This window comes from Falco punctatus, assembly GCF_963210335.1.
Source record: "Falco punctatus genome assembly, chromosome: 5".
Classification (NCBI taxonomy): Eukaryota; Metazoa; Chordata; class Aves; order Falconiformes; family Falconidae; genus Falco; species Falco punctatus.
The window spans coordinates 27,330,867-27,357,936 of record NC_137584.1 but is presented as its reverse complement, the minus strand read 5'-3'; the positions used below and the strand labels follow the sequence as shown (position 1 = coordinate 27,357,936).

The 27,070-nt window shown below is 40.6% G+C and overlaps 1 protein-coding gene across 4 annotated transcripts in view; it reads right to left on the bottom strand.

Annotated features, from left to right (window-relative positions):
* RNF144A (ring finger protein 144A) overlaps positions 1-27,070 on the bottom strand; it is a 67,740-nt gene that overhangs the window by 26,019 nt on the left and 14,651 nt on the right. For 2 of the 4 annotated variants that reach the window (XM_080388701.1, XM_080388702.1), the window contains exon 2: positions 5,363-5,508. In XM_080388701.1, coding sequence (XP_080244827.1) covers positions 5,363-5,497 — 135 coding nt within the window. In that variant the 5' untranslated portion in view covers positions 5,498-5,508. Of the gene's footprint in view, positions 1-5,362; positions 5,509-21,959; positions 22,035-26,475; positions 26,566-27,070 lie in introns of all 4 variants that reach the window. The other 2 variants (XM_080388703.1, XM_080388704.1) reach the window with 2 other exon arrangements.

Genomic DNA, 27,070 nt, shown 5'->3' with positions numbered 1-27,070 from the left:
AAGGAACAGAATGTAGGTCTTAACATTAGGTTTGTTACTTTTTTTCTGATTATAGGATCTCTCTCTCATGTACCTGAATAGCAGTCTTCCCCTCCATCAGTAACAAGGTGGATTGCAGGTGAGCAATCACAATAAATTTTTCCATCAAAGACAAGTTGTCTCTCAGGCTTTGTATTTCTTCTAGATACTTGCTTGCCTGGACTGCCAACTTGACTGATTTTCTTTTTAAACCTGAGAAAGGTAAGCAAGTGATGACTCTAGTACTGGAAGACTTGGAATATGTAACATCTTGAAGGGAACAGAGCAATCTAATGTGAAGTCAAGAGGAGCTGAGCTTGTCTTGAGTAACAGTAGCATCACTATACTTGCAACACATCGACACTTCTATGTGTATATTTATATATATAGCTATAAATTATATATATGTACACACATTTATAATGTGTGTACAGCTAAATCAGAACAGGTTTAAGCAACTGGTTGACTTCCATGCAAGAATATCAACTGGAACAAACCCCGTTGTAACTTTAGTACATACCCAATCATTAACACATCAAGGGAACATCCTGTCCTTTAAAGACAGGAGAACATCATAGGTTATAAAGTGATCAGAATTTCAGGCAGGAATTGGACTAAAATTGCTCCCTCTCTATCCCCTCTTCACCCCCAAAAAAGCAAAGGCTAAGTAATAACTGGAAAAGTTTGGTGCAGTAACTAATACAAAACAAATTAAACAACAAAAAAGTGATGCCCTGTTTGCTTTACTCTTCCCTTTCCTTCCTTAAGGAGAGAAGTGTGGTAAGAAAAACTTTCTGCAGAAAACATGCAAAATCAATTACTTCTGCTGGGGCAAGCAACTGCTGACTACCTTGAAATTTTAAATTACCAGCTACGTACAGTGTGCTATTTCAGTAGGAAAAAGTGATTTAATAAAAAACAAGACATTTAAGCATTTTAGTCCAAAATTTGAAATATATTTCAAATACTTCAGATCGGTCCTATTGCTGATGTGATTGCAGAAGAAAAGAGATACTAGTTTGCCCCTTGACAATACTCGGAAAAACAAACAAACAGAAAACCAGCACAGCAGATAAGCTTGTTTTTCTTTCTACCCTCTAGACTTTTGTTCCTCTGGTACCTCAAGCAATCCAACAACGGATACATGCCTAATGGATGAGATATACAAAACCCGAGAGCTCACAGCATTGTGTGCACATTAGTGATCATAACGATAAAAACCATAATGGAGTATTGTACTAATAGCCACAACTGGAAAAATAATGCGATGGGAAATTGTAGCATCTATGCCTTATCAGCAGAGGAGTGGCAGTCTGCTCTATTCAATCCATGCACAGCTCTGCCAGAGAGCAAAAGGAAACAGTGTCCCCATTCTCTCTTTCTGAATAGCAATGTTGTGTTATTGTGTAAGTGTTGGGAAGAGACAATCCTTCATGAGACCACAGCACTTCTATGGTTATAGAGAGTGAAGACTTGCAGACAGAAATATTATAGGATTGAGAAATCTGCCTGTTGATCTAAATTCTGCCTACGTATCAGTAGCACTGCACTTCAAAGATCTCTTTGTAATACATGCAGCAGGCTGAGACAGCGCGAGTTGTTTAGACAGAAGGGCTAGAGCTTGGAGCAAGAGCTGTGGCAAAAATAGTTTTCACACTTGTGACGGACATCCCTTTTTCTGTTTTGCTCATATCACTGCAGTGCCCGTTAGTTACCTCAGATCATTTACATAAAAGCAAGAAGCCAGAGAAAAATTGTATGTTGGTCCATCAAGAACAAAACAGAGACAGTCAAATATTTCTCCAATTGTATTTCCACTTATCCTAGTATAATATACTGATCTACCGTACATAGACTCCATCCGAAGTCTTCAGTCAAAAAGATAATTTTTTCCTGTGATTTTCAATAACTTTAATTTGGCTGTTTACAAAACACAGTTGATCTAGAGGACTGCAATGATCATTTCCAAAGACACCAGTGTCAGGCTGTCCATGAGGTAGAGATAGAGGCCTTGGGTTTCAGTCACGCTGAATTCCTGGGCTGTAACAGGTTTATAGTTATTGCCTCTTGCAATTACTGGGACTGATTCTTACTTCCTCCCCCACTGCCATCAGTGAAAGCAAGGGTAATATTATTTCCTATTAATTCACAGGAAAACTTAAGGGTAAATAATTTTTCCAGTGCACTCAAATGTCACTGTAGTGAAGATCATGCAAATAGCAGACAAAAGGCAGACAAGATAGACTGATTTGCTTAAACAGGACAAAGCTGAATGAACTATTCAAGACAATCAAATACAAGTTGTAAAAATGGACTGATGATTCCACCTGAATACAGTTCGACACAAGAACCCAATGTCACCGCAGCAAGTTTCCTTATGCCAGGTCCTAAGAATAGGTTATTAGCAAAGGTTGCATCTTCAGCATCTATAATGGGCTCTATCTTTCGAAACAGCAGTAAGAGTCAATAACCATATTCTACCACGAAGAAATGGAAGATCAGTGATGGCAGCAAGTGTCAGAAGGAACAAGGTGGAGAGCAAAGATGCATCTGGTAACCCAGTCTTCCTTCTGCCACTTAAATGTTACTGAAAAATGAAATTAAAATTCTCTCCATGTCCAGACAACAGGGAGACACACTGAAAACTCACCTGTAAACACCAGGTCAGCAGAGAACAGTTTTAATTAAGTCTATTATTTTATATACTTCTGCATGCTTGAGCAAACACTCCTTTCAAAGTGTGGAACAAAGCAATACTTATCCTGTAATTGGGCAGGCACAGTGTTTGCAATGGATTATATCTGTTTACCTGCCTGTGTGCTCACTTTCTCTTTTCCCAAAGACCATCAACATTAAAAGTTACTTGTAACAACCTGGGAGTTTTTAGAGTATTACATGTATTAAAAACTGAGCAAAACAGAAGCAATGCAAACAGCTGTTCCTGTAAGCAACAAAAAGAAGCTGTCTGTTTTATTGGCAATCCCCTGTATTTTCTCAATAGCCATCAGAAAAAAAAATCTATTATTTAAAAAGGTAGCATTTCCACGAAGAAAAAGATATAGAAGACAATTTAAAAACCGCTTACTCTTCAACGTAAAAAAAACCCAAATATCAAAACCAACTTTGTTGAAAAAAACTTGCAAGTTAAAAAAAATAAATTACTCAATCCTATGTCTAAACTTAAAATTTCTCAAGAGTTTATAACATGGTGTTAGAAGTCTGAGCATCACTTATCCCAGAAATTATATTCTTACTGATATTACTGTAACTTTCCCACTGCCGAACAATCTTTACAAGGTTTTTGGTGTACCTGTACCTATTGCAAAATTAGAGGATCTAACATTTTCATTCCAAATAATCATCAGGCACAGAAAGCTACTACTACTTTTATTTCTCTGTTCATAAACCAGCAATACCTATTTACCATAATGATGATCTTTGCTACGTACTACAGTTATGTTCACCAGCATTTAGTACTTAACTGACAAGATGCTTGTTTTTCCAGGCATGCAGTTGTACAACATGGTAATGAAAGCCACTTATATGATTGTAACGGTGATACAGGAGTACTAGAATCTGTAATACATTAAATACTTTTCTAGTTGCAAGTGCGTGCATGGCCATACTGTGTACTATTAAAAGGCATTTAAAGAATGATGCAATCATCAGGCACAGTCAGCATGGGTTCACAAAGGGGAAGTCCTGCTTAACTAGTTTGCTGTCTTTCTACACTAAGGTCACCTGCCTAGTGAACGAAGGGAAGGTGGCAGATGTCGTTTTTCTAGATTTTAGTAAGGCTTTTGATACTGCCCCTCACAGCATCTTTCTGGACAAGTTGTGCAGCCGTGGGATGAGCGGGTTCACAGTGCGCTGGGTGAAGAACTGGCTGCAGGACAGGGCTCAAAGGGTTGGGTTGTAGTGAAAGTGGCTACATCTGGCTGGCAACCGGTCAGCAGTGATGTTCCTTCGGGCTCAGTTCTAGGGCCACTTTTGTTCAGTATGTTTACCAATGATCTGGGAGTTGCAGGAGTTGAATGCACCATCAGCAAGTCTGATGATGATACCAAACTGGGAGATGCTGTTGACTCTTGAGGGATGAGAGGCCTTGCAGAGGGATCTAGGTAGATTGGAGTATTGGGCAATCATCAATGGGATGAAAATGAACAAGCTGAAATGCTGGATTCTGCACTGGGATGGAGTAATGCTGGGCACATGTATAAATTGGGAGAGGAGTGGCTGGAGAGCAGCCCTGCAGAAAGGGATCTGGGGGTGCTGGTTCACAGCAGGCTCAGTATGAGTCAGCTGTGTGCCCTGGCAGCCAGAGGGCAAGCCCCATCCTGGGGTGCATCAAACACAGTGTCACCAGCTGGTCCAGAGAGGGGTTATTCTGCTGTATTCAGCACTGGTGAAGCCTTGCCCTGAGTAATGTGTGCGGTTCTGGGCCCCACCATGTAAGAAGGGTGCGGAGGTCTTTGAATGTGTCCAAAGGAGATTAAAAAAAAGCTGGTGAAAGAGCTGGAAGCAATGTCCTGCAAGGAGCAGCTAAGGACTTTAGGCTTGTCTAGTTTTGAGAGAAGGAGGCTGAGGGGCGACCACATTGCTCTCTCTCTACAGGTCCCTGAGGAGGGGACACAGAGAGGGTAGTGCTGAGCTCTTCTCCCTGGTATCCAGTGACAGGATAGGCAGGAATGGGTCAAAGCTGCATCAGAGTAAATTTAAACTGGGCATTAGGAAGCATTTCTTTACTCAGAAGGTGGTGAAACACTGGAACAGGCTTCCTAGAGAGACGGTTGATTCCCCATGTCTGTCAGTATTCAAGAAACATTTGGACAACATCCTGAATTACATGCATTAACTTTTGGTCAGCCTTGAAGTGGTCAGGCAGCTGGACTATATGATTGTTGTGGGTTCCTTCTTAGTGAAAGATTCTACTCTAAAGTTAAAAGGAAAAAAAAAAATCACAAACAAAAAACCCAGCCCAGAAAAAAACAACTGCCACACCAAAAAAGACCAAAAAAAAACAACTAACCGAAAACAACCCAACAAATCCAACCCAAATCCAAGCCACTGACAGGCAAAAGGCTAAGGGTGAATAACCTTCCTAAGGAACTAAATGTATACTCAGCACTTCAGTACACTGCCGTAAAAACCTTTTATTTTTTTAAAAATAGGAAAACCAGAAAGTTTACCTGCTAGCATTTGCGTCAAGTACACAGCAACAGTATTCATTTCCACTTCAGCATCAATGCTTCAGGGTGAAACCCACTCAGCAGAAACACACGTGACTTCTGCAGCTGAAATTGTGCATTTTTTTTTTATGCATAATAAAGAAAGGAAAACTCACCAGGGTACAGAAGATACATTGGCATTGTGCTATTGTTGTCATCTGCTCCACGGGATATTCACCAAGACAGAGCTTGCAGGACACTAATGGGTCAAGTACCAAGTCCCAAGTAGGCCTATATCTTGCTGTAGTCATTGCAGAGCAGTCTGAAAAACAGCACAAAACTCCATTATTTCCTTATATTCATAGTACATTTCTGCCACTGAAAATCTCATTGTCAGCTGCTGCCTGTCAGCTCTACAGGAAAAAAGAAACAGCTATAAACAGCAATGGCTAATTTGACAGTGTCAGCACTTGCAGCAGACTATATATCCTCTGCCTGACCTGATAAAACATGCATAAAGCAAGCAAAAGGAAAAAAAAAAAAACAGGCCACAATACACTGACAAAATATGAGAACAAGCAGGAAATATCCTTAGGTCAGACTTGTCTGACACTATACATGCAAAAATCTCATCCCCAATTCTTGTCGTTTTAACCACCAGTTACAAGCTTATACATTCCTTAACCCCCACAACTCCAGCTACCCAGGCAAGACCCACAAGGTCTTTCATGAACCAAGCACCTATTATTCCCCTTTTCCAGCCTGATAATATTGCAACTCACAGACCAAGATATTTTTGTTCCTAAAAGCATGAGAGATCGATCAGTTTGCCAAGTTATTTTTAGCAAGAACAATGAATATTCCGAGTACACTCAGAGTTTTAGCCTGCATTTTTCTTCCAAACCTTGCAATATGCTGAGAACACAGCTTTGCTGTAGCAACAACCAACTGGGGCAAGTAAGAACAAAGTAAACTACAGAAAAAGGCTGTAATACCTATGTAACCCTCAAGACAGCAATAAGTTAGGACCACACAGAGCATCTTTATCCTAGGCTTCAGGGCCCAGACAGAGAGCTGTCAATTGACTAACTGGAAATAAAATAATTTCCCACATAACAAATGTATTCCTACAAAGAGGAAAGCTAATTTAAGGTACACACATGGGGGGGGGGGGGGGGGGGGGGGCGGGGAAGAACCAAACCAAATCCCCGCCCCCCCCGGACATCTTAAGGTAACTTATATAGTATGTCCAATCTTAATACCATATTTGCTAGCATTGTTTTGTCACTGACATGACCTTCAAAGTGTGCAAAATTCACATCCCAAGACTGCTGGGAGGTCCACATAATCTTACTTCCCTCCTCAAAAGTAGCTGGTTCCTTACCTTCCCCACAGTGGCAGTTACATTATTCCAACCACAGTTATGGTTGGTGGGGCGGTGGTGGTTGTTTCCCCTGCCCACCCCACCCACTCCCCGGCCCTTTTTTTTCCCCCCCTTCTCCCTTCATTTGCACTTTCAGGAACTGCTTATATCCAAGTTTATTATCCATGAATTATTCCCAAAACCTCCAGAACTGCAACAAATAAATGCTTATTACACTAGGCTTAGGCAGATGCTCAACCAAAGCATACTCCTTGCCCCCAAAGAAATCACACTGAGAGTTCAAAGAAGTGTTTGCGAAGTCTTTGATATTCAATTAATTGTGGACACGGATCCACCCAGGTCTCTATAAATACTCTGAAACAAAGCGAAGATTTTACGTTAGCCCTCTGTTCAGTCTAACTTATTAGAAGATGCCCTTTATAATGTACATAAAGGACACCAAAAGTGCAGAGCCTAGTCATACTTATTTCTAGTGCAGCCATCAGGCAGGAGAGGGGGAGAGAAAGATTAAACACCCTAATTTCCAGGGATGCTCTGGATCACTTCCTCTGAAAGGCCACACACAAACTCCCCACCGTTTCAAAGGAAACTGAGGCAACAGTTCTGTAGAATGGCACATGAATAATGACTCCATGTCACAAACCAGGACTTCTGCTGCACAGTCATTCTGAGACCTTGACGTGACAGTCTGACACAGCGATATGAAACAAACCCCAAAATCTTTAAGGCTAGACTGCTTCTTTACTGTCAATTACCTATACTTTTCCATTCAACACTGAGTATCAGCAAAAACAATTTTCTTCTTCCAGGCTTTGGTTTATGTGACATTTGCAGAGACTCATGAAGTATTTGAGAAGCAGTGATCAAACACACCTGAGCTATTTGCTGTCCTGCCCTGTTTATTTCACATCTGTTGCTTATGGCAGCAAGCAAATGAAACTAGCAGTTGAGCAATGAAGAAGGATAAATTTAAGTCAAGGACACACTTTAATACATGCGGCAGACAAATATCCTAGCAAGTTTCATGGAGAAGATGTAAAATCTGACACAAATCAGACTAAAAGCTTGCCAAACATTAATGAAGACAAATAAGAATAATCCAAACAAAAAAAGAAATCTATGTATTTATTCAGTGTGGGTCAATAAGTGATGATAAAGAGGAAAATATTAACCTTTCAGTTAATAAAGCTTGCTGCCTAGGACTTTCAAAAGAGGCTCTTTTGCAGCACAACTATACTGCAGTTAACACCTCATTGGGAAATATTTATCCTCTTTGTCTTCTGTAAGGCAAAAGTGAATCAAGGTGAAACTTATTTCAAGCCAGCATCCAGCAGGCCAGCAGAAATTTGTTGCCCTACACAGCTGGCACATAATCCATGACGAACTCAGCCACAGAGATAACAGAAAGCAAAACCTGAATGAAGCCTCAAGTGGTAACAGAGCTATTCCTCCTCACCCCTCCTTGCCAAACACCTTGTAATAATGAAATCTTACAGCCATCATGGGGTGGGGGAATATCCGTTGTTGCTGGTGGCATTAGTGCAACAATAAAGAAATTTGCCACCCAGCCTTAGAAAACATATACAAAAAGCTACCACATCCCACTGCAGCATCTCTACTGGGTATCTCTGTAAAGGAACAAAGAACAAAGCTCTCCCAAAGCACAGACTAGACCCTGCTTCACCATCACCTGCTACACTGTTGCAACTAAGTAATAAGCTTCCATGATTACATATCATGAAGCTTAACAAAGCTTTTTTAAAAAACAAAACCGAAGCAAACTCACAAGATATGAGTGGAGGGGAAAAAAAAACCCTCACACCTTCTGTCAAAAACAGGTGTAGACTCTTACTGTTCCATAGCTGTGGTCCGTTACAGCTTCAGATTGTACTCTCATGCTTTCTAGTGATATGCAATGCAATGTGACTGCGGTCACGTTGATGTAACAATATGTTAATATATTTAAAACATGACTATTATGCATTCTGGGAGATGGCTATGAAGGGGAAGGAATCTTTCATTATTTCTGCACAACAATTAATGAATTAAGTGAATACAAACTGGATTTCTGAACAGTAATCCCTCAGATTTTGGTCCACCTACACAGCCTACATTTTCAAGTGACAACAAATGGCTGACTATCTCTGGTAAGTCAAGAATAGAACAATTCTTTCTTTCCAGGCTTCAAGAAGTTGCAGAAGACAGTGAAACAGAAATACTGTGAAAACTTCTGTGAAAAACACTGTAATCAGGAAATAATGCAACTTTATTCCATGCAAGTCATTCAAGAAATCATAAAACAGCATGAGTTCTCTTACTGCAGTCAAGTATTTCATGGCACTGCACAGTCGAGATACAGTTACATTGTCAACACTTTATAGATACACGACCGACCAGTTTACGAGGAAAAAGGGACTAGAAAATACGGTTGAACAAGACAGTCATACACAGCACGCTTTAACTGGTGGGTCTTTTTCACCAAGAAAGACTCAATATAGAGCTTTCAACAGAATCTAAATTTCAGCTTTAGGTCAGGAACGGGTTTAACTTCTAAATTAAGGGCTTCAGTTCCCTCTCCTACCAGACTAGTTAATCAGCCACACTTAATTCATCTGCCTTAAGGAGTTATCTTAATCCAAATTCACTGACATGATGGAAAACAGCCCTCTTAAGTCAAAGGAAGGAATTTAAATGGGATTTAAAATTAGTTCTCATTCCTGTTGCCCCTTTTTGTCAAAGTAATGCTAGTTAAAATAATCCAGGCTACTAGATGAAATCAAACACATCTGTTATAGTGCAGTTTTAGTTTTGTATATATATTTATCTAAGTATATGTGTGCATATGTCTGTGTATATATAAAAATAATACAGGCTACACTTCTTCCTACGTAAAGTCAAACACATCTGTCACAGTACAATTTTCTATATTTTATATGAAGTATGTTTATATATTTAATATTAATACATATATAAATAAAAAAAAATTCTCCCATTTTTTTACTTATGTGGAAAAAATGCACATTTCTGAAGCGGAGTCATCTGCAAAGGCTAGTACACTGCACTCTGGAACTGGCACTGCCTGCCACATGTATTAAGTGATTATTTTGACTTTGACCTAAGCAATTCTGAGCCTTCCTATGTAGCTACAGCCGTAGGTCACTGCCTGTGAATCACTAGCAATCTCCAAGACCCCAAGCCAGCAGGGGCTAGTTCACATGATCCAGGTTGGTGGCTGAGGGTGTTCAGCAACAGTCCTGAAGCTTGGATTATTTGTTTCCCCCTCTGTCAGAGTTTGAACTTGCATGCCATTTTTCTCTGTTCCTAGGCTCTTCCAAGGATCCTCAGAATTACATGGCTAAGGAAATATGAAAGAAGCCTGCATGACATAATTGACTAGTTAGCAACTATTTTTTGTTGGTGTTGCCAGTTTTTATTACGCAACTGTACCATAGACTGGTAAGAACATTCAAAAGTCCCCCACAACACAAATTAATGAATAAAAATTTACCCACTAGGTAGATTTTATGATTATAAAAGTTGACAGGCAGACTTAGTATCTCTCACTTACCAATCCCAGTTTACCAGGGAGGTAAGTAGAATAATTGTCTCTGCTAGATGTCAAGCAAACACACAGAAGACAGGATTTATATGTTTAGGTGTTTAGAGATTACTAACTTACAGAGCTTTGCTGCCTGCCTGACTTAAGTTCTTAAATCCTGCCAGATACCTACCTAACTCTGAAGGCTCACTCATAAATCTGATCCACAATAACTGCATGAGTCCAGCAGATATCAGTTGTCCTTTGAATTCCAGGCAACCCCAACCAGTAAAGCCACGTTCTGTCTTCCACCAGTATAACATGCTGCTGTTTTTCAAGCATAACTCTTATCAACACATAAGAAACTTTAGCTTGTACAGAATATACCGCAGAAAGTATTGTCAACACATAGGTCAACCATGAACTCTTCAGACCTGAATTAAGTCCTTACACCGGTTAACCATCAATGCCAAGACCACCATCTCTGTTCTTATTTTCAAGCTATTCCATGGCTTCAGCCCAGAAGAGATAAAAACATGTAAAAGCTTAGAGTACTGTCAGCAACTTCAATCTTCTGGCCAGTATAGCACGTGGGAAACAGGCTCTTCCCTGAGTTGAAAAAATTATTCCAGGGACTTCAGTCCACCCCAAGAATATCCACTGTGTTTCTTTGCTTTACCTTCCTAACTGATAACCCCCCCCATATTTTAAATATATATAAATACCTAATATAGATGCACATGTATGTATAATATTAAAATATATACACATATAAAGGTTACATTCAAACATTCCAATGCCCAAATAAAAAAGAAAGAACAGCTGGTTTCTCACTGATAAAAGGTACTTAAACAATAGCACCAGGAGTGAAAGAAATCTACTGGACTACTTCTGGGACGAGTCACTGTTAGTGGGAGCTAAAAATCTTTTTGCTAAATACCTGGCTATCAATTTATCTTGTTTCTTTTCCTGAGAAATTAGAGTGTTATATAAGAGGGGGAAAAAACATAATAATGTACTCAGCTTGGTTTGATTACGGCACAGACCACAAAATATTTTAAATGTTAGAACAACAATGGAGATCTTCCAGATCTAAGGATGTATGTAACAACACTGCCTATCAAATGTGGGTGGGTAAAGAGGAAAAGATACTAACTTCTAAAGAATACTACAAATAGACATGCTACAAATAGATAAGCTCATCTTCTCTCCATGCAGAAGAAACCTCAGAGGGCAAAATCCTTTCATGTATGCCCAGAAATACAGCTACTAAAAAATGTGACAGTGCCAATACTTTTCTGACCCTGCATTCTCCTGTGTGTGTCACCAGCTCTGGTGCAATTGTGGCTTCTCAAAGCACTGCCAACAGCAGTAACCTGAAATAAACCGGGTGTGGCTGCTTTTCAGACCCCATAGGCAAGGGTGAAAACATTTCAAAGAGGTAAAAAAAAAAAAAAAAAAAAAAAAACAAGAACACCCACTTTACTCCATCTGAAAGAAACTGCAGTCAGGCAGAAGGGAAAGCACTGGAAGATTTAAAGGCATGGAGGAAAAAAAAATAAACCAAAACATTTTATTAAAAAGAAAAAAGGGGTGAGAAGGAAGACAGTAGAGAAAGCAGAAGAGACGGGGGGAAATGAGGAGAAAATAGGGCAAAAAGATCTTCTTCCTGGCTGTTGCCAGAAGTAGTATATTTTGTTGTACGGAGTACAATAACAACTGAAGCGGGATTCCACTGCATTGTGCCCCAAAAACACTCGTGTAATCTTTTGGGGCTATTGAACAAAAGGACAGGGATGTGGCAATACTACAGAATATTGCTCAGAATTCAAGTGCCTAATCAATGTTTGCTGTCCAAGCGACTGTATGAGCCCCGGTGCAGCAGAGCACCTCAGCCCAGAGCCGGGAGGTCCTTGCACCATCCTGTTTCTCTGGTGCCCCAGCCCCTCAGCACACCCCGGGCACCCTCAGCAGCCACAGACATGGCCTCACGGTAATGCAGAACAGCTAGGCCAAAACAATATGCATTTTAAAAGCATTCTCCCCTGTGCTGGGCAGGAAAATTCCACCCCCTCGTCATACTGGAGAAAAGCCCAGACACTGTAGCACAGGTGTATCACCTGCAAGAATGCAACATATTTTGGTCTGGAGAGAATGAGCCTGCCCATCTCCTTGGCTTGCTTTAAGTGATGAACCCATTTGATCCTCATTAAAAAATCCCATGAACTTTAATGCCATTCCTGTTGAAAAACTCCCATAAACTCTAATGCAATGAATCCCTGCCTTCGAATACTAGGGCCAAGAGCAAGGTACCATCCATGAGTTTCTGTGGCAACCACTAAGCCCATGCAAAACTGTGGAAAACCATGGGTTAAATTATCAACAGCTAAGAAATATTTAAGCTCTGTATTTTAGAGACAGGAATATCAGCTGCAAACAGAATCTAGGAATAAGAAAGATTTTCTCCATATGAAAAGCGATATTCTACACTCCATTGTTCTCCTCCTCCCCAAGTTTCAACAAACCAGAACTAAGACTACATGACTGAAACAGTAGCAAGACGCTGAGATCAAGCACAGATTAAAACAACCTATTGGCATCATGACCAAAGGAAGAAGGGTAACTGAAAAAAAAAAAAATCTCAAACTTTTCCTTTCTACTGACAGTTGAATGCAGAAAAAGCAATGTGATCTTTCTTGAAAGGAGTTGTGATATGAGTAACTATTTCAGCAAATGCTGGCAACTACCAGAAGATTTTCAGAGTGAAGGAGCAACATCCTGTTAACTTGGCTTTTTTTGTTACCAGAAAACAGAATCAGTAACAAACTCAAACTCCTTTTCCTGGCTGGATGTTTTCAGCTTTTGCTTCTACTGGAAGCAAGCTGATGGTTACCAAGTTTTCAGATTTTACAGAGTATCCTGCTCCTTGTAGCCACCACCTTTTAACACAATTCATGCTCAAAACCATGGGTACACACAGGGCTATGCAGGTAGCGTTCATCAGCCAAGGCAGGCAGCTCAACACGGTTAAGTCCTACTCCAAATCAATATGGCTAAGAAGACACCTTCACGTTTTCCAGCTACAGGCTCCTATTATCATCATGGCTATAGATACCTGCTTTAGGGTATGCTGACTATTTTGGCACAACTGCTGGCCATACCAACTAGAGCTGCACTACTGGCCACAGAAGCCACCTGCATTTAAACCACCGTAAGCCTTAGGCTGATTCCCACCCATACACCTTGCCCTCTCGCCGGCGCTAACTCTGCCAGATTCACCCCGGGCTCCTTTCATTGCGGGAGACTTGAACATCTGGAATAGGTCTTAAAGCAAGATAAAGATGTAGCTGACCTACAAGAGACTGGTCTTAACCAAAGCCAGTTGTAACCTGAGGACGCACCTTGCGGCTGCAACAATCCCAGAACACTGTCCAGCACTGAAGTCCCTTGTGACGCTCATGTTCCAGCTTGTGAAGGCCACAATAATAACAAGGGCACAGACAATTCCACTGCTCTCTAAGGTAACATCTTGTTACTTTCCAGAAACTCACAAACCACCCAGTCAAAAATCAACTGCTTTGTTGTGCCTTTCCTCCCATCCCTTACATTTCCCCCTGTTTTTATTTTCTCTTCGCCAGCTCTTTCCCCCTCCACCCCTTTCCTTGTTTCCTCCTATTCTTTGCTCCTCTCTGCTTACAAGGAACTGATGAATTACCTCACTCCGCACTGTCTCCACAATAGCAATAAATCAGTAAGGAGCAGTTTGAAACTAACATACCACAAGGTTTTTCCTTCTCCACAGCTGACTCTCCCAGAAAAGTAAAAGCTGTGTTTACACAAAGCCCAAACACCACTAAGCTTGAGCTCTGTAGGTTTCTTCTTTGTTGGGGGGGGGGGGGAAGCCTTGGAAACTTAAAGCTAGAAATGACATTTAAAGGTTGCAAAATTACCAACAAAATGTGAGCATGAGCAAGGGAAGTAGAGCCCCAGTTCTGACCAAGACATCTGGAGAGACCAGCTGAGCAAGTCTCTTATTTCCACCAATCAACAGGAAATAAAAATTGTCTTTTTCCCTGCAACTATGGCAAAATGCATACTTGGTGCACTGCCCAGTGCTGTACTTCCATTGTGCTTTACAAGTCTCAGGTGCAGGAATAAAGTGCACAGGACTGAAAAAACCCACCACAAATCCTCTTACTGTCTGTCACACGTGCTAACAGCAGAGCTCAGGTCTTAACCACCAGCTCACACCTTAGCTATAAGACAATACATACACAAGTACCATCCCTTTGTATGCTACACCTGAACTGCAAAGCAGATACACTAGTAGCTGAAAACAGCAATCAGAGCTGGGTGAAGCCTAGCTAATTTACTCACAGCTCTCCCTGTTCCTGTGACTCAATAACCACCAAATTCCAGGCAAATATTTGTAAGAGACGGCATTTTTCACAGCTCCCTGTGTGGACAGCAAGTTCCCACTCTCATGTCCCAGATCTGCCCCTCAGAGAAGTTCTCCCTTGTTCTAAAAGTTATCTTCCGCTAACAACATTAAGAGGGAGAAGTACCAACACAGCACATATAGCCAATAGGACTAGGAAGAAAATACTGCTTAAGTACAAAAAAAGAGGAAGACTTCATAGAAAGAGTAAAACTTCATAGGAATGTTTTGTGCAGTAATTACAGCCATCTGGAAAATTACTTTTTTTTCCAAAACCATGCCTAAAAACAGCAGCTCTAGCTAGAAGTTGGACAGCTTTTCTACAGAAGTAACAGCTTCTATTATACCATATCGCCCCGTGCATCAGCTATGACCCAGAACTACCCTTCCAGTCTTCAGAGGACAGAAAAGTACAGTAGATTTGAATTAGATGTCATGCTATAAAAACTCATAACTTGTTACGCTTTGTGTAACTTTTGTTACTTTTGTGCACAAAGTGACACACCAGACTATACATAAGGAAAAACTAGGATGGGATTCAGACTTAGTCACCCTATTGTTGGTGCCTAAAGAAGCAGGTTTTCCAAGATAACTGCCTATATTACCTACTCAGTGAGAGGAAGGGAAGCGATTTTGAAGGCCTTCAGAGGAAGATTGTGTGTCTAATACCAGGCACCTCAGCCAAAGAAAAAAACGCACCCAAACAGAAAAAAAAAAAAAAAACAAAAAACACCAACCAAAACCATACACATCGTTCTGGAAGAACTCCATCTTTTGACAATAAATTTAATAGCTTGGGCTCTGCAATTACCTAAATCATAGATCAGTAAAATGATCCCACTCTACCCCCTCATCTCTTGAGCACTGAAAAAACTCTGATCCAGCCTGCTCAGTACATCCTGCAAAGAGGATCTAGCCTGGTCAATAGTACTAGCTACTCACTGCTGCTCTTAATAGTACTATCAAATTTAAAAATGGATAGCAGAAGAAAATATTTAATAATTTCCATATGTCTCACCAACCGACAATGCTTCATTTAATTTGATGCTTTGTGTGATAAAAATGACACCTACGAGCTAGGACATTTTACAACAAACTTCTGGTCTGACAAACTTGACTCAATTCAAGTTTCCTCTGCACACTGGTCAAATCCAATTATCACCAATCCTCTTAAAAGTTTTGTTTTCTTTTCTTTGCCTTTTTATCTCCTTGCCTATCTATAATACTGTTGCTGTTATTTCCTCCTGCTTGAAGCAACCTGCTCTCATCACATCTGCATTGCAATCCTGCTCTTCGGCCTCCCTTCCCCTGCACAGTATCCAAGGGAGGACAGCCCAAGTCAGCCAAACAGGAGAGTTCAGGGTGCCCTACTAGGAAAGCAGCTGGAACAAGTTTTCCTTTTTTCTCTAGGATACCAGCAGTTTGCCTTCAAGCACAATGTTACAAAATGTAATCGTATTGTGGTCAATGTTAGTACCTCAGCTCTGCTAGCTTGGGGAGTAGGGTGATGTCTGTTCCCAAGTTTCCTTTTGCACATGCAGAATTAGGCATTCCAACCACAGCTCTCCAGCACATGCCTGGGCACAGACCTGTCACTCACACAGGCTAGGGAACTTCAGTCAGTCATTACGTAGGAACACTTTGATAAGTGACAGATGCTTACTTTGGTCTGGTTTCTTCATAACGGTCCAGTAAAGTAATTTTTCACAGGCCTTGAACTTCACAATCCAGAGAAAGTTCTTATGTCAGTATGAACCGCTGAGATTGCACGCACCAAAAAAAGATGATGTTCTAATCACTAGATCATCCCGAGTTATAAGAAACTACCGACAACTTCTTCTACCTCAAGCTGACTGCGTAACTGAGCCGCTCACATTGCTTAGCCCTGCCTCTGACCCATCAGCTGGTACCTGCCACACCACTTTGGCTGGCAGGTAGATGAGCAGTGTGTTAGCTGCCTGAGCGCACATTTCCCTTCTGCAGAGTAAGAATCAGCATTTACAGTATTTTCAGAGGTGCAATGCACTGGCCTCAACATCAGCCGCTGCTCTAATCCTTCACAGTAATATTACCGTTGCACAGTAATCCTTCTGGCTTTGTTGGTAGTGGCGATTTTTCCCCCCTCTCCCCACATTTCACAACACCTGCAGTATAACACACTTAAGTAACATGCATAAGTTTACTGTGGAAAGCAGCAGCACTGCAGCACCCCATCTGCATGTGGCAGACAGCAAGCCTAGAACCTCCACAACAGCAATGGCAGAAGGACCAAAAACCAAAGGCTGAAGCACTAAGGGCATGCACAGACAGCAGAAAGCTAAGGGGGAGAAAGGAAGAGTGCAGGTTGGCCACAGTGGGAACACTCCCTTCAGGTATCCTCATGCTACAGTTGTCTTGATAACAAGTACCGGTAACTTACAGACCTTTGATTTTGGTAACACATGCAGGGGAATGCTATTGGGATTTTTTTTTTTTTTTTTTTTTTTTTTTTCCACAGCACTGTACACTTGAACAGAGCTCATAAAAGTCAGTAGGTGTTGGACCTTATTATTTCTAGACGCCATTTAACTTTCTCCTCTTACTCATTGATTAATTGTAAATTAAGATACTTTTGGAGCTTGAACTAGTTTTTCCTTCCTCATTTATAACATCTTAAGAGCAAACTATGAGCAGGTCTACATTTGTAAATGGCTTTCCCTGCCAATTAATTAATTTATTAAGGACAGTATGGAGTTGATTAGGACTTTTGGGGGTGTTAGTCTTTAATATTATGGAAGACACTTGGCTTTTGAGTTACCCAAACAGGACAAGTATTGAAAATTAAAGGAAAGTGCCATCAGTACAGTATAGCTATCAAAAAAATAGAGCTGTTCTAATATGGCATCAGTATAGTCTATTTGAATTGCAATTAAAATATACATAAAATAAAAAAAGCACATGGCTTTACATGTCACTGCATTGTTAGAAAGAAAAAACTGAAGGTGCTTAAGTCTGTCCCTTAAACCTTCTACATACCTGCATAATTCATTCTGCCAGAGAAGGAACAGCTCAGGTCACAATAAAGTAATGCAAAAACACCCAGCGTGATCACAGTTGACTTTGCTATAGATTTGATATGTAGTGAAAGTGACAGCCTACTCACAAGATAAGAATTGCCTGCTAACATTCTGCACTGCCCCTTAGCAATCCTAGACCTTATTAGCCCCTTGCCCAAACTAACACGCACACCGCAACAGGTACTCAGCTCTGGCATGTTGGGTGTATCCCACACTGCACATTGGTAGAAGCAGTTTTGGTTTGTGGCTCTGTACACACCACTTGCATTCTGCTCAATCCATAAACTCCTACCTACTCGTGAATGTGGGCAGGAAGGATACTAAACTGCTGCACACTTCTTGAGGGTTGTAGTGCTGACCTGCTTACTAGCAAGAAGCACACTGGGCACAGGGATAGAAGACATACTCGTTCTTCACAGTTTCCCAGCAGAGAGATATGGCATGTAGCATAAAGCCAGGGAAATTTGCATAGACTGATTCAGGCAAGGAGGAAAACATTTCTAACACAGCTGAAGTCTGGGGTCATCATATAAACCAGGGGTTTATAAAGAGCAGCTTTAAAAACAAAACAGCCAAATGAAGAGCTTTCTTCAGTATTGATCACAGAATGGTTTGGGTTGGAAGGGACATTAAAAATCACCTAGTTCCAACCCCCTGCCACAGACAGGGACACCTTCCACCAGACCAGGTTGCTCGGAGCCCCATCCAGCCTGGCCTTGGACACTTCCAGGGATGGGGCATCCACAGTTTCTCTGGGCAACCTGTGCCAGTGGCTCACCACCCTCATAGCAAAGTATTTCTTCCTTATACGTAATCTAAATCTACCCTCTTTCAGCTTGAAGGCATTACCCCTGTCCTGTCACTACATACCCTGGTAAAAAGCCCCTCTCCAGCTCTCTTGCAGGCCCCTTTAGGCACTGGCAAGCCACTATAAGGTCTCCCTGGAGCCTTCTCTTCTCCAGGCTGAACAACCCCAACTCTCTCAGCCTTTTCTCACAGAAGAGGTGCCCCAGCCCTCTGATCATCTTTGTGGCCCTCCTCTAGATTCACTCCCATGGGTTCATGTCTCTTAACATTACCAGAATTAAGTCATTTTACTTCCTAAAGAAGTAAGGAAACAAACAAAAAAGTAGCAACACTTTTAATTAAAGCACTGACATACACAATATATTCCCAAAGCCACTTCATAAAATGAGCTCCTGCTGTGAGTCCAGGTGATCATTTATTACCTGAAAGGTAACTAAGGCTTGTCCCACAGGAAACAGCTAACAGCTCTTTGAAGACATGCTTCTCCTTACGTAAAACATACACCAAGCCTCTCGCCTCAGACGTGAATTGGGTCTGAAAAAAACATTTTCAGGAGCTTGACAGATACTCTGCACTGTTAGAGCCAGTTTATTAACAGGATTTAAACAAAATACGTTTATCACTAGGTCAGGTCTTGCTTTATAGTCTAAGATACCCAGAACAGGGTCAGCATCACCCTCAGACTGCATACTTCTCTGTGGGAAAAAGATTTTTCTTTTTTATTTGCATAGCGCACACTGCAGTGGACAGCAGGTTTCAGAACTTAACATCAATACAAAGTTATAAAACAATTCAACTAATATGAATAGCCTTGGTACTAAATTCTCTGCCTCAGAAAACTGACAAGTAGCTGAATTGAGTGGACAATCATTCTCTAGACCCATCTGGGTGTCAGGAAGTATCCTGAAGCAGTATTGGTCTGAACAGTTGTGACTTCTGAGCTTCCTCCCTTTTGCATGCAGCCTAAAAAGTAGTAGAAGCAATAACATCAACCATTTAACATTATGTCAATGTTAAAAAAATAAGAGCAGAAAAGCCTTAGTACAACAAATTCTTACTGGAAAAATTTATTAAAAAGGTTGAAATAAAAACCAGTAGGTAAAGACATTCTAAACTTTCCAGAGGCCATGTGTTGAACATTTTAGATAGTAGAAACCTTTCCAAGTTCAACTCGTGCTTTCCCAAACCAAATAAGACATAAACCACAGAAGCCTGCCTTCTTTTCAGCTTCTGGGAAGATCACAGATGAGGTCGTTCATTACGGTCTCAGCCAATTAACATGGTACGCACACACACCACCCACCCAGCTCTTGAGACATACCCTCCCTATTTAAAGGGAATCCACTGTACTAAGAAATGAAACTTTTTTTAGTTCTGTAATTGTTATTTTTTCCTATTCACTTTTAATGGTCACCATAGCATTTAAGTTAAGGAGACTGTGAAAGAGCAGCCACAGCAGTCTCACATACCAGTTCAAAATAGAGATGTTTGGAAAGGAACTGCTCCAGAGGTTCTAAACCAAACAACATAGATTGCAACCCACTGCTTAAAATTAGCTTTTGTGGTTTGTTTTTAGATATTCCTAGTAACAAACTCAATCTGATTGCTCTCCCTTGGTTGACTTTATTGCAACCAGCAATCTAGGAGACCAATAATAGAAATTTCATTTAAAATATGGCTATTAATGTTCCTAAAGATAGTCTATTACATGAGCAAGCCATGTCAGAGGCCTGAAGTCATTCTCTAGATAGTTTTTTCTTTTTGTCAAAGGACAATAAGTGCTTGGCTAGGACTTAAGAGCTCTACACGTTTGTAGGATGAAACAATTTGTCAATATTAAAACTAGACAGGAAGAAAACTTTCAGAAGAAAGGAACTGAACCCTGGAATGTTCTTGAATTCCTATTCCATACTAAACCCCCCCCCCCCCCCCCCCCCCCCAAAGAACAAATGCCTAACCATCAAAAGGTATCCCATATTTCTTTTCTGAAATCCTTGGTTAACCTACACCGTATACCAAGGCAGTATTTTGTCATAGTTAATTGGCAAAGGCAGCCCTGTAGTTTCTTTCCAAGAGGAAACCAATTCAGTAGATCCAAGAGCAAAGCAATGCTACTTTAAAGCAAGACAGAGAAACACAGTAGCTGGTTGCTGCCTCTAGAAAAGAGTTGGAACAAGCGATTTGTTCAAAAGTCAGAGCCATAAGGACAGTACATCTCCTTTACACGGGTCAGCACAAATGGGAACAAGAGCATTGCAATTTGAACAAAGGTGCTTGGTGGGCTTCAGAACTCATTTTGGTGGGAAAGGCCTGAGCAGTGTAGGAATGCAACAGAAAATGGGAAATCCAGGGTTTCTTTCATTCATAACTAATTGTGTTGTAAACTAAGAACAGGGAGGTTTTTGCACCAGACACAGTGCACCAGCTATAAGCCAAGGCAATGCTATGTAAGCTTTAAGCCTCTGAAGTCTAACAGCTGAGGTTACACAGCTGAGTTAACAGGCAGTTTGGGAATATGACTGGCAAAGCAACTAGGTCAGTAACTACTGGCACATTTGTAGTGTATCCATACTTCAAAAGAACAAAAAACCCATACCCCACTAATGAAGGACTACAGAAGACAGTGAAAACAAGAAGCACATGCAGAGCAGGAAACATCCAAATACAAGACTTAAAAACCTATAAAGCATAAACTGATTTCATGGGGCTTTCTAACTATGCGGTTGTCTGTAAATGACTAAAAATAACTAACCATGTTTTAAAATGCCTCCTAAAGAGGATGAAAATTAGTAACAAAAGAAATAAATCAGAAAGCAAAATAAAAAAATTATGGTCACAGAAAAACGGCCCTAGAGCAGCAATTCAGGTTGCTGTGTGGAGACCCCTTCTCCCAGGCACTGGTCAGCAAACAGGCTGTTGCACTTGGGCACAACACTAATACCGAGTAACAAACTGGACTTAACTTCTACCCATAGGTACGAATCACATGAGCTAGGCTGAGGAGGATGCACCAAAACCTGCTAGCGACCTGAAATAACCAGGAGGCCTGGGTTCCTGCAGTGCCAGCAGCGGTCAGAGACTCAGCAGATGGAAAAAGCAGGCAAAGTGGTATGTAGTGCATAAGGCAATATAATTATACTGTCTCACAGACAGTTTGTACTCTCTCCTGCCTTCTCCACTCATACTCAAAATGAAATGTTTTCTTCTGGGGAGATTGGCTTTGTGTTTTGGTTAAAGAAAGCGTGGTTGAGAAGTGGTGTTGTGCTTGGAACAGCAAGCAGTGAGGTTTGAGAGGGCTCCAAGTTCCTGGGGAAGTTCCTTCCACAGCTCCTGAGAAAACTGCTTCAGTTGTGCAGCTCTGCTCATGCCTGTGACAAACCAGCAACCAACCTGCTCCCTCCTCAGCCCTGGGCTCTAGTCTGTACAGAAATGGGAACCAGCACCTCAAAATTATGACAGAGGCATTAAAAGGACTGGTGATTAATATGGCAAGCTGTAAATCAGCCTTTTACCATGGTGGCAAAGGAAAGGGATGAAGCTGACAGGTCACCTTTCAGATGCAGAGATCTTCAGCAGCTTCATTCCCATTGGCAGTTCTTATCCCGCAGAATGGTTTCAAGACAACCTACAAATTTTATATGAAAGTGAAACTGGATTGAGACATGCAAAAAGCAAACCAGAATGAAGAAAAAACAAAAAAAAAGCTGAATTTTAGCTGTTGAGCATGGGAGGAAGATTCAGTAACACCGAGATGACAAACAGAGCTATCAATTCCTGTCAGGATCAATACACTAACAGGAGAATGAAAAACTGAATAGAGAAAATTAGAATCCCCACTGTAATGTAGGAAGGGTCAAGAAAATTTCTCACATGCTGCTGTGAATATATGTATAAGTTGTATTCAAAGTAGAAAAAGTGGAAGTTCTGCTTGTGAAAGCTCAGGAACCAACTTTGCTATGCAGCAGCTAGACCTTTTTGCATAAGGGAGATGATTGCTACAAGGACTGGTATGCAGTGGTTGCCTAACTCTTCTCTATGAAGGTCAAAAATCATAACAGCAGACAAGTGTCTAAACTTGTGCCTCTTTCCCTACTTTGTACGTTGCCAGTACATTCCAACACACTTAAGTACTGGAATGCTACTGCTTTTCCATGTTGCTCTGCATCTGCAGCAGTCACTGTCCTCTACTCCCTTCTCACCTGCTGAGCAGAAGGAAGGAAAAAATAAAAAAAAAAAGCACACCAAAACTCAAAACTACCCCCCAACTCAGACTCTTGCAATCCTCTCTTAACAAGAAAAGTGGCCAGTTATACAGAAGCAGGAACAAACTATTCCAAAAGCCAATTTCATATATGCATCAAATCTGTTCAAAAAGCAAACATTTGTAGCCAGATACCAGTTCTACAGACTAAAAAAAAAGGAGAGAAGTAACTCCCATTCAGGCTGTAGTGTATGGCACAATCCCAAAACGTCTTATTCAATCTGAACTTACTAGAAATTAATACTAGGGTTCTTTTTTAAAAAACAAAACAAAACAAAAAAATCCTAAACAAAAAAAAAAAGAGGAAAAACCCTCCAGTATTTGAAATAAAGCCTCAGAAATGTGACATCCAGCTATACCAATAGGATGCTAAGTTCTTCTGTAGTAATAGTGAGACATTCAGAACTAAGAATTAAAAGCCTCAAAGACTGGGAATGCCTTGGCCAAGCCACAAACCCACATATATAAACAATCAGGCAAACAAAGAATACAGATGGGCTCTAGAATGAGCTGCTGTAATTTACTTTTGCTTACTTAAAAAAAAAACAACACACTATTACTCACCTTCAAACCTCTCTTTGCTATTGGGGGAAATTTTTGGTGTACTAAAGCTAATGAATAGCTTTAATCTTACATAATGTTTGATGAGCTATAATTAAAAACCGCTTTGTGGCTGTCACCACAGAATGAGTTTGTCACCTCTGCAGTGCAGTTCTTCCTTCTTGTCACAGGCTGAAAAAAACACTACAACTTCTGTAGGCAGATTATATTTACATCTTTATTAAATTTCCTTTTAGCTATCAAAGTTTTATATGTTGGACTAAACCAAGCTGTGCCTTTGGCTACTGCTACAAGATGTAACATAATAATAATAAGGCAAATTATGAATGTGTCACTGGAGCTAGATCGTCCACACTGCCCACTTGTCATTAAATTATGGTACACAGACTCACAGAGGTCTCAGCTGCCATTAAGGTTACAGACAGCTACTTCGAAAACATTATTTTTACCTGAAGCAAAGCAAAAATATTTTTGTGGCTTCCCTCCACAGCAAAATGAAACATTACAAATATTTTAAGGTTGTAAATGAGACAGACATGAACAACTTCATAAGAAAGCCCCACAATTTCAAGCCAACACCAGATCATTAGAGAAGAATTTGCCTTTTACTGGCAAACTCTTGACTTTCCCCATCTGCTCCCTTCTCTGCAGACTAACGAGCAGGAGCAAGCTACATCTCTGACAGCATCTCTAAAGATGGTGAGACACACAGGCTTTTCTCTAGATGCTTAGGAAAGATCAGTAAGTTCTGCCACGATGTTTGCTACCACACTGACAGAAGTGGCAGGCTCTTGCCTGCTAGATGAGGAAATTCAGAGGGCAACACTCCTCTGCTCCATATTAATAGTCTGAACTATGTATGGTATGCTCTTGCTCATTACACAAATACCTCACAAGCATGCATATGCCACAAATATTTCCCAATACAGATCTCTGCCAGGATATGCTCCATTTCAGTAATCCTGCAGAGCCATTTCAGTGAAACAGGGTTGGAAGGCAGCAGAAAGATTCAAAACGAAGGCACATGCCAGCTATGTATGTGCACAGCATGTCAGATCTGCTCTCACACTAATCACAGAAGTCCACAAAAAGATCGTAGAAGTCAGAGTTGTTTCACATTTGGCAGAACAGTGACACTAAATTGAGGTTTCTGCTTTTAAAAAGAAAAAAGGATGAGCTTTGCATGCTTTTCCAAGAGACTGGACACCGGTCCCAAGAGCACTTTATGCACACTTTTCCCTTTGCGTTTTCAGAAAATGGGATATAGTGCCTGGAGAGGTCTGAGGTTCTTTAGAACACCTCAGCAGAAAGCTAAACAAACAGGGAGGTGAGAACTAGCTGCACTGCTGGTGAGAATATGGTAGGGAATAGGCACAGAAGTAGACAGCTATGCCTGAAGGCATGGGACACTCCAGAAGAGGGATGGAAAGATCATCTCACGGAAAGAGGCTAACGGACCTTGGCTTATTTAGCTTCACACATGGAGATCAAAGAAGAGATATGGTCACTCCCAGAATAGACATAAGGCAGAGTAATTTGCGCATCACACAAGGGATGAGGAACTATTTAAACTAAGAAGCCATTAACCACAAAGACAGACATATAAACTTGCTATCGTCCATTTATTATAGAAAGTTTCTTCAAGTTTCTAAGCATCACAGATGCATTATATGTTTCTATTACAGCTTTCCAAAAGCAGGGGGAGCAGAAATACTGATTGCTTTAAGCTGGAAGTTTATGAAAGGAATTCTTACCATCTACAGCCCAAACTGTGAGGGACCCAAGAAATCCTTTCCATTTCTCCACATTTAAATTTTAAACGAGTTAAAATAAAAAGCAATGAAACAGTATAATTGTTTTTTGAATCTCAACTTGCTTTTTAAGTGATACAGAAAACAGTATCAGATGTGTTTTTAATTTAAATTTTATCTTGCTTCCTTTCCCCATCCCCCTATTTTGTTTTTTCTGCTAGTAAAAATGTGACAAAAAAGGTTTTTCACTTTCAGTACTAAAAAAAGCAAGCAGAAAAAAATCCCAGATGAAAAATATTTCAACAAGCTTTACAATTAAACAGTACTTCTTTACACTAAGACATGTTACTCAAGCTGAGCATACAGTTTGTTACATGGCTCCTGTACTTAAACTCAAGCCAAGGACAGCATGATTATGGCTCCCCCACAAAAGGTTTTTCCTGCGATCAGAAAAAGTCAAGCAAGAACATCACTACACTTTGATAATTAAGTCATTAATACGAGTTTCAAAGGAAAGGAGAAAAAAAAATTAAAATCTGTCAGTCTGTAAGTATGACTTTTCAATACTATTTCCAGAAGATGCTTGCATGAGAAAGTGGCATTGCTTGGGAAATGGAAAGCTACCAACAGGAAATCATGAGCTCAGGCAAATGAAGAATCTAAAAATGTCATTATTTCTGCATATAGCCATGTATTAGTGTAAGCAAAATGCAGCATTTCCAGCTGTAGCGATATTTACAGGATGCTCTTTTCCAAACCATAGAGAAACTGATAGATTTCAATTATTTAAACAGAATTGTTACTGCCTTCTAGAAGACAAGATGATAAATATGTACTAGTATTTTTTTTTAGTTTACTGGAAATGCATTTATCAAATATATCAACAATTACAATGGCTTACATATAGCTCTGTAGCCATCCCAAATCACGTCACTTGCTTATTTGGACTATGGATTTACTGCTGTTTAGAACTGAAGATGTAGTGTTGTGGAAGCTTAAACTATTAAATCAAGGACCGTATATGAAAGCCAAACAGGCTCTGTTATAGAGATAAAGACATATATGTTACATATGTTATTTTATTACATAAACAAAAGCCTAGTGAACCAATCTGAAGTAGTACCATAAAAGTGTGCTTCAAAGTTATTGGACTGCGTCAAAACAGTGTTTTTCTCTGCGCTTAGGACTTTGCTAGGAAGTTAACTAGAACACAGATTTTGTTTTCCTGAATACAGTTGGTAAATGAACCACTCTAGAGCTCCATAATTAAAAGCAAAGTTTGACAGATTCCCTTCTCTATAGTAGCTGGGGCTACGTGGTTTTGATTTTCATAGGGGAACACAACATCAACTCCAAATACTATAAAAACTATCTCTTGGGCACTTTCCCCCTGCCACAGCTCCTGTTGGCATGAGAGTCCTACAAAAGAGCGGCTGCATTGGAAACTGCATCTGTCTGTGCCCAGGCCAAGAGCTGTCAAGGCAAATGCCTACCATAACAATCTCTCCTTTGTCAGTCACAGGGATCCCATGAGAAAGCACCAACCAGCCTAGGAATTTGGTGCAAGGTAGTGTTAGCCAAGCCTGAAAGACAAGAAATAAGGGTCAGACTTTATTTAGATTGACTGTATAAAACCGGAACCAACAGCTCCATTCTGCCAATAAGCTTCTAAAATTCTGTGGTGGCACAAGTTGTCTTAGCAAAGACAGACAAAATTCACCTCTTAACCCTTTCTACTCTCTGCACTTCCTGGCTCAGTTAGTACTTACCAGTTTGGACAGATTAATCTCATCACACAAGAAATAATGAGAAAGAAAAGCAATTGGTTTCCAAGCCTGAAAAAAAAGTCACTGCACATTTTACTATCATCTTACATAGCTGCAGCCTCCATGGCCCAGAACTTCAGAAGAACACAGTCTGAAGCATTCCAAGTTGTATCCAGCACAAGGTTCAGGGACTTCTTATATACAAATCCAACAGTGAACTACAACAGCTTTCCAAGCACTTAGCAAAGCACTTCTAGAAACCACACCAGGAAAACACATACAAAACCACACACAAAGCCCACTGCTTTGAGCACAGTCAGTA